At 45.6% G+C, this 13,208-nt stretch overlaps 1 protein-coding gene across 1 annotated transcript in view; it reads right to left on the bottom strand.

Annotated features, from left to right (window-relative positions):
* The window catches only part of LOC125147629 (deleted in malignant brain tumors 1 protein-like), an 84,939-nt gene extending 79,724 nt beyond the window's left edge, over positions 1-5,215 (bottom strand). Inside the window, exons 1-2 of the mRNA XM_047824687.1 lie at positions 5,165-5,215; positions 4,747-5,044 (exon numbers count right to left, since the gene is read on the bottom strand). Of these exons, the coding sequence (XP_047680643.1) occupies positions 4,747-5,044; positions 5,165-5,215 (349 nt within the window). The remainder of the gene's footprint in view (positions 1-4,746; positions 5,045-5,164) is intronic.
* Positions 5,216-13,208: the final 7,993 nt, after the last annotated feature.

The following is a 13,208-nucleotide window of genomic DNA, read 5'->3' as shown; positions in this document are numbered from 1 at the left end:
ATGGGGTAGACACTGAGCTAAGGGTGTGCTTTGGGGACTGGATTCAGCAGGTTCATTCTGACCAGAGGCAAGTGAGACCTGACAGTGTATTTGGGTAGCTCAGAGTCCCTCACACATTATTTTAAACTGGGTTCTTTCTGGGAACATAGCTTCTGCCAGAAAGGTAGGGGGTCAGATGCTTATAGAAGTGTATTCCTATGGCTCATAAAGGGACTTCTAAGGAAGAAAGGTGTTGAAGGGCCCAAGTTAACCAGAAACAGTGGGCTTTTCTCCCACTCTCCCACATATTCATCTCTGAATATACTAAAAGTCTGAAGTTAGGATTTTTCTTTAGTACAATTTTGGCTCACTTATGCCTTTGAATGCTACCTTATTAAATCATATTCATATCCATAATTCTCTGAAATACATTTAGGCAACAAGAATGAAACAGTTTTGGGAGAAAACATTTCCTCCATAGTTAAAGGCAGAGAAGCTACCTTTTTTTCCCCCTTCCTCTGTTGAGCCCTTTGATTAAATTCACGATTTGTCTTCTCTCCCCCACCTCCATGATGGATTCTGTTATACAGTCAGAGGATTGGGGTCATGTGGGGACGTTCCCTTAAAGATATACTGCAGGGTGATTCTTACCCAAAGCTCCTGAAGTCTCATATTCATATTCTGCGAGAAAGAAAAGAAAGTGGAATATAACTGGAGTCTATCAAAGATGATAACAATTCTGGAATGCCCTGTGCTTTTGGAAGGATCAGCAGCTGTCCCACTGCTATGACCTCAGTGAGAAAGTTCAGCCTGGAATTTGTTCTCTGTGTGATTATTCCAAAAAGTATGCTTGGAAGGAAAGACTTTTTTTTTTTTTTTTTTTTTTTTTACTACTTTCAATATTCGTTGAAATACAAACATCTTAGTCTAAACTCCATGCTCAGCAATAGCCCAATGCATCCAGTCAGGGTTGGTTTGTCTGTTTCCTGCCCTGAGATTGAGACTGGGGACACTTACAGGTGGACAGGGACATCTTTCTATGGTGTGTCTTAGGTCACCAGTGTTACCTTATGTGAATGCTTTTATTTTTATTTATTTTTATTTTTTTATTTTTGTTAAATGTTTATTTATTTTTGAGACAGACAGAACATGAACTGGGGCGGGTCAGAGAGAGAGGGAGACACAGAATCTGAAGCAGGCTCCAGGCTCTGAGCTGTCAGCACAGAGCCCGACGCGGGGCTCGAACTCACAAACCATGAGTTCATGACCTGAGCTGAGCTGAAGTCAGAGGCTCAACCGACTGAGCCACCCAGGTGCCCCTGTGAATGCTTTTAAACATTGGTTTTCATATTGTGATAAATATGATTGTATTGTAACCTGGAAATAAAACTCGGAGTGACTGTTGAAGACAAACAGTTTCCAAGGAGAGTCTGTGCTCAGGGCAAGCAACCCTGGTCTGTGCTGTTTGGGGCATTTGTTTGAGGGACATAGGAGCTGATTAACACCCGGACATTTGCTTTCTCATCATATTGTTAATTGTTCATTTCCCCAGTTGACATTCAGTTTTGATAACCAGGGAAGGTGGGTCTGGAGGCTTTGGTTTCAATAACTTAGGGCAGCTCTACTCGAGGAGTACCGTGTATCTGGGGAAGGTGCCAGGGCTTGGGGTACATGGGTGGGTGGGGAGCCTAAATTATGAGGAAAGGGTAGGGCGGCTCACAGGGCAGCAAGACAACTTTAAACATTTGCAAATTTTGTCGAGATTCAGGGCACTTTTCCAGCAGGTAAGGCATATTTGGTGGAGGGGACAGAGTACCAGAGGTGAGGTCCAGAAGCGTGGATATTTGCCATGTGACTTTGGTCAAGTTACTTGACCTTGACTTAACCTTGTCGCTGAAGCTCAGTTTGCTTATTTATGAATAAAACAAGCCTGTTTGAATTGTGTAAGGATGGGATGTGATAACAGACAGAAGGCCTTGGAAAGCTGGAAATTGCTCCATGACCCGATGGGATTCCCACTTCGAGGCAGCCTCTATCGAGTGACTCAGTATGCCCAGACTTGGAATACATGGCATGCTAAGATTATAGTGAAATATCATATCTGAAAGATTTTAGGTTTTCTCTGCCCCCAAATGACAGTAAACGTAGTCAACTGTAATCAGTAGATAGGACAATTAGAGGAAATTATCAGAAGAAAGCTGGACTAAGGTTGATACTTGAGGAAGAAGCTACAGCCAACTTTGTTTTCATTAGTAAAACAATTATTAATTGATTAACTATCAATTATTAATTAGCACACACTTGTTAAAACGAGCAAAGTCAACTGCACATGCTTAATTCCAAAGCAAGGTTTCTTTCTTTCTTTTTTTTTTTTTTGAAGATTTTATTTATAACATTTTTTTAATGTTTATTTTTGACAGAGAGAGACAGAGCATGGGTGGGGGAGGGGCAGAGAGAGAGGGAGACACAGAATCCGAAGCAGGATCCAGGCTCTGAGCTGTCAGCACAGAGCCGACATGGGGCTCGAACCCACAAACCGTGAGATCATGACTTGAGCTGAAGTCGGATGCTTAACTGACTGAGTTAAGCATAAACTGAGCCACCCAGGTGCCCCTTGAAGATTTTATTTTATTTTATTTTATTTTATTTTATACCTAATGTGCGGCTCAAACTCAAAACCCTGAGATCAGGAGTCACATGCTCTACCGACTGAGCCAGCCAGGCGCCCCAAAAGCAGAGTTTCTTAAACTCAGCACTATTGATATTTTGGCCTGGAAAATTCTTTGGGGTGGAAGGCTGTCCTGTGTGTTGCAGGACGTTTAGTCCCTGACTTCTAAGATGCCAGCAGCACCCCCTAGTTGTGACAATCAAAAGTGTCTCCTGGGGCGCTTGGGTGGCTCAGTCAGTTGAGTGTCCGACTTTGGCTCAGGTCATGATCTCGAGGTTCATGAGTTTGAGCCCCGCGTCGGGCTCTGTACCTGGAGCTTGCTTTGGATTCTGTGTCTCCCTCTCTCTCTGCCCCTCCCCTGCTCATGCTCTGTCTCTCTCTGTCTCAAAAACAAATAAAACATTTAAAAAAATTTAAAAAAAAAAGTGTCTCCAGACATTGACAAATGTCCCCTGGGGGACAAAATCATCCCCATTTGAGAACAACGGTTTAAAACTATACTTAAAAAGTGTTTTTAAATTTCCCTGAAGTCAGATTTTTATAATAATGTGTTAACTGGACTATTATCAGCCTCTCCTTCCCGCCAAGGTGCTGGACCAAAGGACGTGCGACCTGAGACTGGCTGCGTCCTCCTTCCAAAGTCCCAGGCTGCCTGGAGCACCCAGGTAAAGCAAAGATGACTTCTGCCCAATCCCATCTGTCCTGGGGACTCACAGGAAGCAATTTGAAAAGCATCTGGAATGGTTCAACCACAGGTGGGTTCCAGGCGTTCAGGAAGTCAGGGGGGCTGGGGCCGCCTTTCCCCTGCAAGCCAGTGAGAGGGCTTGGGAATGTGATTTAATGGACCGAAACTCTCCTTCAGCCCTTTAGCCAGCTCTCGAGATAGAGCCACCTTCAGTGGGAAAGGTCCCAGCAGGGCAGGCTCTGGTCCCCACCATCACCAAGAGAGACGAGTCTGCTGCTTTGTGGCAGAAGCTGGCATGTGAAATAGTTTAGAAGTCAATCCAATGGGAAAGGGACACTGTGTTCACTTTCACTGCTGGATCTCCAAGCCTTCCTCAATAATATTTTCTGAATGAATGAGTGCTTGGCTCTTGGCTAGCTGATAATGTTAGATCCTGCTTCCTGGCGTGTCAGATTTGGGAGGAATGATCTGTGTCAGATCTCCTCTGACTCTGCCGTAGCCAGCAGCTGAGGATCAAGGAGGGGGCTGCCTCTGGCCTCTGACTCCAGAACTTGCCCCTTCAGCCAGAGATGGTTTATTGGACACATGGCTACTTGGTCTCTAGGAGGTAGATGTCCTCAACAAGCAGAAATATCAGGCACAGCATCGTTGGCTATGAAATGACATGTTAAGGATAATAATGATCAGGTGTCTCCCCTCACAGCAGGGAGAGAGGGAGGAAAGCCATTGTTTTGGTTGCTATCATTATTATTTCCATTGTGTTCGATAAAGGTGAACTATGGGGCGCCTGGGTGGCTCAATACATTGAGCGTCCGACTTTGGCTCAGGTCATGATCTCACGGTTTGTGGGTTTGAGCCCTGCGTCGGGCTCTATGCTGACAGCTTGGAGCCTGGAGCCTGCTTGGGATTCTGTGTCTCCCTCTCTCTGCCCCTCCCCTGCCCATGCTCTGTCTGTCTGCCTCTCTCTCAAAATACATAGACATTAAAATCAATTAAAAACAAATTTAAAAAAAGTGAACTAATGTACAAAAAGCCACATGAAGAGGAAGAGGAGGTGGGGGGGGCGCGTCGGTCACGGAGGCCAGATGCTCCTGCCCCACTCAGGGCCCCCGCTCAGAGCTCTAACGCTCCGCTTTCACAGGTCTTGAAATTCTTAATAATTTCTGAAAGAGGAGACCTACATTGTCATTTTGCACCAGGACCTACCGTAACGTAGCCCATCCTGGGACCAGACGAAGCCTTTTTGCTTCAAGCCTAGCATTCTTTGCGATATGATGACCTTTGGCTTCTCGAATGGACACAAGCAGACGGGGGTTAGATTTAGGGTGTCCAGCTGTGCTTGGGAGAAACTGAGGACACAACTCGGGGGGGGGGAAGGAAACTCAAGTCCCAGAGAAGTGAGCAAGGCATTTACCCGAGCAGGTGACACCAGCATCTTCCCCATGCCCGCAGTTGTGGGTGAACCAGCCGGCGTGGGAGCACTGTCCCAGGTAGGCCTCGGTCCCAGAACACTGCACGTCGTCCAGAAGGATGGGGCCGGAGCCCTGGCCGAAGTGGGCCTCTCCGGGGGCGGACACGGCTGACCCGCAGCCCAGCTGCCGGCACACTGCCTGTGCTTCCTTCTCGTCCCAAAGGTCGTCACACACCGTGCACCACACGCCTTCGAAGTACACCTCGACGCGGCCAGAACACCTGCCAGAACCTCCCACGAGCTGCACAGGGAGCCAGTCTTCGGGAGAAAGGCATCCCAGTTGAGAACAGTTGTTTAAAACTATACTTAAAAAGTGTTTTTAAATTTCCCTGAAGTCAGATTTCTATAATAATGTGCTAACCGGACTCTTCTCAGCCTCTCCCTCCCTCCAAGGTGCTGGGCCCAGGGACATGCTGCCTAAGAGACTGGCAGAGTCCTCCTTCCAAAGTCCCAGGCTGCCTGGAGCACCCAGGTGATTACCATGTCCCCCAACACTTAAGAGCACCTGATATAGGGGCCCTTAAGTCAGTCCTTCATGTGTAAGAACCAGGAAATTAGATAAGGATCCCCGTCTTGTTAAATAGAAATGAAAACGGGGTGTCTTTATTTCCAAAGGTGAATGACTCATCCACGCCAAGGGGCGTTCACAGCTTCTCCACATCCTCAGCCCTGCAGGTGCCGCCTCAGGTGCCTGCAGGTGACTCTGCCCTCAGCTCCACCTCCTCCAGCCCAAGGGGATGGTCAGGCTCTGACTCACCATCCGGCTGCTTCCCGGGTGAGCCTTGCACGGTGCTTCTCTTAGAATGTGCCTTCCACAGCCTTTCCCTGGGTCCTCTGACATCCCTCCTGGAGCAAACTGAGACGTACGGCCATGTTAGAAGCTGGGTGTTCATTTTTTGAAAAATTCTTTTTAAGCGTTTATTTCTTTTTGAGAGAGAGAGACAGACAGAGCGTGAATGGGGGAGGGGCAGAGAGCGAGGGAGACCCAGAAGCCGAAGCAGGCTCCAGGCTCTGAGCTGTCAGCACAGACCCCCACGCGGGGCTCGAATGCACAAACTGTGAGATCACGACCTGAGCTGAAGTCAGACGCTTAGCCAGCTGAACCACCCAGGTGCCCCAGAAGCCAGGTGTTCAGAACAGAGGGAGAGAAAGTGTCCTCCCCAGTGTGGCTACCCAACAGGGCCCAGCCCCAGACAGTGGCTTCCACGGCCCCCCTCCAAGCCCACTGACTCAGGCTCAGCAGAGAGAATCTGAGAGTCTGAATGTGTAATCCAAACGATTCTGTTGTGCCGCCAGGTTTGAGAACCCATGTTCTGGAATCACTTTCCCCTAAACTCTTGCTTTGAGGCATAGTGAATGTTATAACTTCCTTTTAATCAGATAAATGTTTATACTGGTTATTCTTACTATTTTCAGCCAGTATATTTTATCAGGCACCTTCGGCAATCTAGAGCTGATCTTGAAGCATTTTCTTTAAATTAAACTATAGTTTACACGTAAATTCAAATACACGTAAATGCTTTTTTAGTTTTAATGTGGTATTTTCCAGTATCTCCTGAATTTGTCTTTTTAAAACAAATTCCCTTGTTTGTCTTTTATTTGTTTTTCTGTTTTTTCATTACTGTTTTTACCTTTGGAAGGTTATTTAATGAATACTAGGTAATTAATTTTACCTGTTTGGATTTGTTGTTTAAAGACAGCTTTGCTCAGGGCGCCTGGGTATCTCAGTCGGTTAAGCAACCAACTCTTGATTTCAGCTCAGGTTGTGATCTCATGGTTTGTGAGATCGAGCCCCAAATTGGGCTCCACACTAACAGTGCAGAGCCTGCTTGGGATTCTCTCTCTTCCCCTCTGCCCCTGCCCCTGTTGCGTGCATGCTCTCTCTCTCTCTCTTTCTGTCTCTCTCTCTCTCAAAATAAATAAACATTAAAAAAAAAAGTTAGCTTTCCTGAGGGATGAGATGTTTGGGTGCCTCTCAATGGCTGCCCACAGCCGTCCTTTATTTCCTGGTTCCCAAGTCTTTCTGGCTAGGTGTGATAACTTTGATCTAAGCATTGTCTTTGAGAAAACAAATAAGTGATATCCTCCAAAGCAACCCCTGTGGTAGATTTTACACTGTGAACCTCTGTACCCTTCAGGTCGCACCTTCTTTCAGCCATTATAAAGTGGAGCCATGCTTAGTAGACAAATCCTCCAAGAACATGGGCCATGAAGCTGTTGAGTAGATTTGCAATAGTCCATTTACACCTGGCGCTGTTGGGAGGGCCTGATGTTCCTTGTCATTGGATAAGGCCTTGGGGACCTAGCAGAGACACCCAGAGCCTGGTACTTGTGGCTGGAAAAAAAAATCTTCGCCCAGCACACAGATTGAACACTAGACCAGACAGGATGTAATCCAGCAACTATATGCATGATCTGGGCTGCAAGATGGAGGAGAGGTCCCCCTGGGTAGAGGGAGACTTCTAGAAGTCAACTAAGTTGGCGTTGTTAATAATAATAGCTGACCTTTATTCTGCACCTTCTGTGGGCCTATCACAGATCGAACTGACTTGCAACAATTTACTTGACCAGAAAAGACTATTGTTGTTTCCATTCATATTTTAACAGATCAGGAAGTCAAGGCACAGGGAAGACAAGTAACTTTCCCAGACCCCACAGCTCATAAGAGGCCATCCTGGGATTTGGTTCCAGAGTCTGAACATTTGGCTACTCACTCCTGCTCCTTTTTTTTGTCCTCCCATACCTCCCACATCCTCCCACCATGTGGCTGAACTCTTCCACTTACGACGCCATTTCTGCCCATGAACAACAATTCTGATGCCTACATACCCAGCTCTACACTCTTACAAGCAGGCTCACAGCCATCAGCTCATTAGATTATCTGAGAAGCCCTGTGATGTGTGCTGCTCAGGCCCATTGAGTAAAATCTCTATGGCTGTCGTCCAAATCCACTGGGACCAGGAGCACCCTAAACTAGGTTTGTTTGTTTTGTTTACTTTTTGTGTGGACTACCATGACCTTTTCTTGTCTTTTTTTTTTAAATCAACCTTCTCTAACTCAACCTTTCCTCACTTTAGTGCACGTCGCCTGACCACTCAGGTGATAAACCACTGTGGATGTCATCCCCCTGCCTACTATGGCTCTTCATCATCTATTGGCTAAAGGCCCAAGTTCTTGAGGTGAATTTCAAAACCCTCCTTCATCAGAGTCACAGGCTCCTCTCCCATGGGCAGCTGGCTTTCCTCCGCCAGAAGGAAGCTTCAGACTTTCCCATGACTCTGTGGGCTTTTCTTGAGTTCTTAAAATTCCTGGGATGTCATAACCCCTTGGCTATGCAACATGGTATCTTAGGCACCCAGGCAAGACCAATTCCCCACTGGAAACTTTTGTAGTTCCCCCTGCCCCCCACAACTGGGAGCCTGAAGTCTTTATGTTCAGTTCATTCAAGTTCAAAGAACATCACTGAACACCCACTATGTGCTGAGCACGGGGAATCCAATGGCAAATGATAGTGTCTCAATAGCTCATTGGATATTTACTGGCTCAGGCTACCTGTTCATGTCTTGTCCCCCCAGTCAGACTGAAAGATCTGAATGGAAGGGACAATGTTCCCTGCACGGTGCCTGGAATCTGCTGGGCACTCAGTAAATGACAGGAAAAATGAATTAATGCTGTGGGTATCAGATAGGCCTTGAAGAATGGGTGGGCTACATTTAGAGGAAATGGATAAATAAATAGGAATGAGCCCGTTTCTTGGAGGCCTCGGTAAGGGGGCCATCTGGACTACAACAGCAGCTCTGTGCTGGAGGAAGAGTTATAAAGATGAATTGACAGGAAAGGTTTTTTTTTTAGGGATGCTAGGAAGAGAGGCCTAGGCTTTTCACGTGACAGTGGAGGTGCCATTTGGGGTTCTTGCTCAGAGAAGGGACATGACAGACAGCCCAGCACAGGCAGAGCTGGAAATGAGTGCAAATTGAAGGGAGGGAGGGAACTGGGGTGCAGACGACTGCAGGGAAGAAGCCAAAAGATGCCGTGTGCTTGGCCTGTGATGGCAGCTCCAGGCACACAGAAGGGGGGAAATAAAATGTTGGATGATGTTTCTCAAGGTTGGTCTCCCAGCTGGTTCCATCAGAATTGCCCAAGTGTATAGGGGAGTATGGGTGACATAAGGAGCCCCAATGACAGGAAGACTTAACACTAGAGTAGGGACATAGTGGATGCCTTTGTGAGCGGGGGCAGGGCACTTGGGGACAGGGCATGTGAGTGGACAGGTGTCCTTTGGGCTGGAAACAAGGAAGGAAGAGTGGGGGAATAGGCTGGTCCTGAGAGTGAGAGGTTGTGGGTGCACATGTGTGTATCAGTGTGCATGACTGTGTGAGAGAGCTCATGTGTATGAGAGTGTGTGTGTGTGAGAGTGTTTGTGTGTGAGTGTACGTGAGTCTGTGTGCATAAGAGGGTGTTGAGTGTGTATATGTGCGAGAGTGCATTTGTGTGTGTGTGAGGCTTTGTGTGCATGTGTGTGAGTTTGTGCTAGAGAGTATGTGTGTTTGTGTAAAAGTTGTGTGCATGAGGGTGGGTTTGTAAGTATGTGTGAGAGACTTTGTGCACAAGAGTGTGCGAGTGTGTGAGTGTGTATCAGTATGTGTGAGAGTGTGTGCACAAGAGTGTGTGTGAGAGAAAGAGCATGTGTGTGAGCACATGTGTGTGGGGGAGGGGAGGCTGGTCCTCAGAGCCGTAAGACCTGCGAGCAGCATCAGGTGATGTGATATCTGCTGAGGGTCTGACCCCAGACAACAGGGCAGCCCTGGTGGCTGTGGGGCTCTGCTGAGATGGGACATCGCGGGTCGCCCACCCACTATGGTGCTGGGGTTGGAGCTCGGGGGCCTGGGAAAGGCAGAGCAAGACCATGTGATGCAGGGGCTGAGGTGTGAGGGCAGGAGAGAAGGTTGTGGTCGGGGTGTCCGGCCTGCAGGCCCAGCACCACAGCTGAACGGATGGTAACTTGATCAGAATGTGGTTTCAGAGACTATTTTAACTATTGAACTTGGATTGTGTTGATCAGATAAATTCAACACCAGGGAACAACCACAGTTTTAGCAATAGTCTTCCTTTCTTTGGTTGTCAACAAACTGTCCTTTGTCCTCACATTTTCCGTGTGAGTTGCCCTAATATCAGCTGAGCTCCAGTGGCCCGCAGGTTCCCCAAATCCCTGCTGATGCCCAGGAGACCTCACTGAACTGTGGCCGCATTTCTGGGTGCTCGTTCCCAGGAGGTCTCACTGGCCTCATTGTCTGTAAGGCTCTTGTGCAATCAGCATGAGGAGACTAACAAAGCCAACGGGCCAGACTGTATCCCTAATCCACACACTCCTGGAAGCTCAGAAACACTCCCCTAGAAACTGTGAGGTAACACACTCATCTCGGGGGACAGGGGAGGTGGCAGTATGAAGTCTAGACAAGAGGATTGCAGAAGGGGGCAAAGAAAAGGAGGAGCCAAAGGGTCAGGGAGAAAATGGCCCAGTGATAAATGATATTTGAAAATCATGTTGGGATGAGCAGTGGGTGTTGTATGTAAGTGATGAATCACGGGAATCTACCCCCAAAACCAAGAGCACACTGTATATGCTATATGTTAGCCAATTTGAAAATAAATTGTATTAAAAAAAAAAAAGAAGAAAATCACGTCTGTAAGATCTACTGAGCCTTTCAAATATCCTTAGATTTAAGCAATCAGGAGATATAACCCTATAATCCTATTGTCTTTATTTTGAGAGGATCCAGTAAGCATTCATCAGTCAATGGTGTGATATTCCTGCTCCTTGATTTTTCACTCTCTGATTCAGACTATTTATAAAGGGCCCTCTATTGGGCCAGGAACTATGCAAAGAAAATAGGTCCCTAGGTCTTACACGGTGTGCCTTTGGTGGGCAAATAGTGCTGGGATTTGCCAGTAATTTTACATTTTTCAAGGAAAGCAGGATAAGGCAGAGGAAGAAGAGCGTTGAATATTGGTGTAACTGGATCAACAATGTGATAAATAGCCCTTATTTTCTCTGATTTTCTTCACTGGGACTCGGTTTTTCAGTGTGATGAGAAGAGGGGGTGAGTCCAGAATTGAGGTTGGTCTTTGTTATCAGGAACATGCTGTCTCCAACGTATTATCAAATAGTTATCACTGTGTAGTCCTAGGAGAATCGCTAAGCTCCGCCTTCCCCCATTTCCCAGAAATCATGAAACTCATTTATCCCAGACTGAAGTTTGTCTTCATTTTCTCCCCTCACATCTGTCCCAAATCCTTTGAAAACCTAATTCCAAACAGGTGAATTCATAAGGCCATTTTCACTTTGCAAGAGTAGCAGTACACTTCAAATAGAGCCTGGGGCAGGGCTCATTACGATTCCCTCCAGATTGTTCTAGGGGTCACTTTCAACCACGCCTAAAACCCATTTGCTACTGGTGGCTTTCAACATCCAGTCAGCAGCATCTCTGCCACAATGGGAACAAACATGACAAAATTTGAATTTTGAATTCCCTTGGAAATCTCCAAAATGTTATGTTTCAGAAAGCCGCATCAATTTCCTACATACATTCAGTATAATTCATAAATCTCCAGAGTACCCATCTGCATAGTATCGATAGGCTGGAAGAAGAGAACTTCCCTGTTACACACGTTAAAAATATTAAGTCTATTACTTGAAAACTCCTACTGAAGTATTGAAAAATATCTTGGTTTCTTGGGGAATGGAAACATCATGATAAGATGTTATAATCTGAATCTGATAACTGTATTTTCATTTCTTCTCAGTTAAAAATACACAGTTGGAAATTTACAACATGTATAATAACAGTTGACATTGAATGAGCATTTTCTATGCCTAAGGTACTCTTCCAAGCACTGTACAAACATGATTTCATTAAATCTCCCAACAATCCAATGAATTATCCCTTGTTATGTGAAAGGAAACAGCAGCATGCAGAGATGAAAACACTTGCCCAGGCCCACATGGCCAGAAGGCGTGGAGTTAGGACCAGCTTTATGCAGACGTTTCTGGAGCTAAAGCCATATTCCCAAGCTCATATCTCATCAGACGTACAGATGAGAAACAAGGGGCAGAACCCAAAGGATTGAAGAAGTCATTTAAACCCTTCTTAACACCTTACTATGTTTTAATAAAGCATATGTTTAATATGTTTGAGTAACTGACATAAACATATCTATACAATTACAGAATGAAAGAAAGAGTTTGAGTATAAATTTATAACTGAACATTGTTCTGTGGTTGGTGAGTTAAGTTTTTCTTGATTGCTAATAAAAATTATAGTCAGACTATTTGTTGGCTAAGAGTATTTCCAAATTTTCATTTGTCAGTATAAGTGGGAAAGCTATGTAACAAAAGACTTTACCAGTTTTCTCTGAAGCGACAAAATAATGACAGAAATAATTGAAATTGTGTAGATATTTCAGTTAGTTTAGTTTCAAATTAAATTAGGATTTCCTTAAAAGGTCTACAGATGAAGACTAAACTATCAAACTGATACCTTTTTTAATGGAAAGGTATGGATTTTCAGATTAAAAGACTTCATGAATCAAGTCTAGATAATTGTATGATATGCCAAATATTTCAGGCTAAGATATTCTCTTACTGTGCATTTTACAAACTCTGTTCAGCAACAGTGAAGAAATCATGTCAGTGGGTCAATACCTCTAGTGCTAAATATCGATATCTAAGCCAAAGAGCATTTTCAAAACTCTTATTTAATTATCCTACAGCCAAATGTTCATTCTTTAGCCATCTCTCTCCACAATCCTAAAAACAGAGCCATGTTTTGAAAGAGCAATAAACTGGCTAATGCCTTGTTCTCAGATAATAAGTCTCACGGAAAGTATTTGACCCAGCTCCCCTAAATTGATCATGATCAGGCATTCGGTGATTATCCGAGCAACACCTCGTCAGTGGTTGGGTTGCATTAAACACAGTAAAAACTCTATTCGTCTGGATTTAATCTTAAGCTTTCCAAGAGTGAGCTGGTGGACTATGTGCAAACATTCATCTTTCCCTTTGAAGCTTGGAACAAGGCATAAGCAAAATGGTGCTGGGATGTCAGCTGTGGTACCTGCTTTATGTAGAATAGTCGCGTGGGAGAGCAGCAGCCAAAGGAGGAGGCCTGAGCAGCCCATGGCGGGAAGACTTCCAGCTACAGGGATACATGGGTTTCCCCACTTTATATGCTCTCCAGGGTCCCCTGTGGGGGCGGGGCCCGTGCAACCTGATGCTGTATTCAGGCTGGGCTTGGCAGGCATTCAGAGCAGGGGACAGCTCATTTGCTTTGGCATTTTGTGTAATATTTGCTACTGGGAAAGGGTAAGAGTGCTTGTTAGAAGCCTTCCATGGAGTAGTCGGAAGG

The sequence above is a fragment of the Prionailurus viverrinus genome, chromosome D2, assembly GCF_022837055.1.
Source record: "Prionailurus viverrinus isolate Anna chromosome D2, UM_Priviv_1.0, whole genome shotgun sequence".
NCBI classification, from domain to species: domain Eukaryota; kingdom Metazoa; phylum Chordata; class Mammalia; order Carnivora; family Felidae; genus Prionailurus; species Prionailurus viverrinus.
This window is presented reverse-complemented; position numbering and strand designations above follow the sequence as displayed.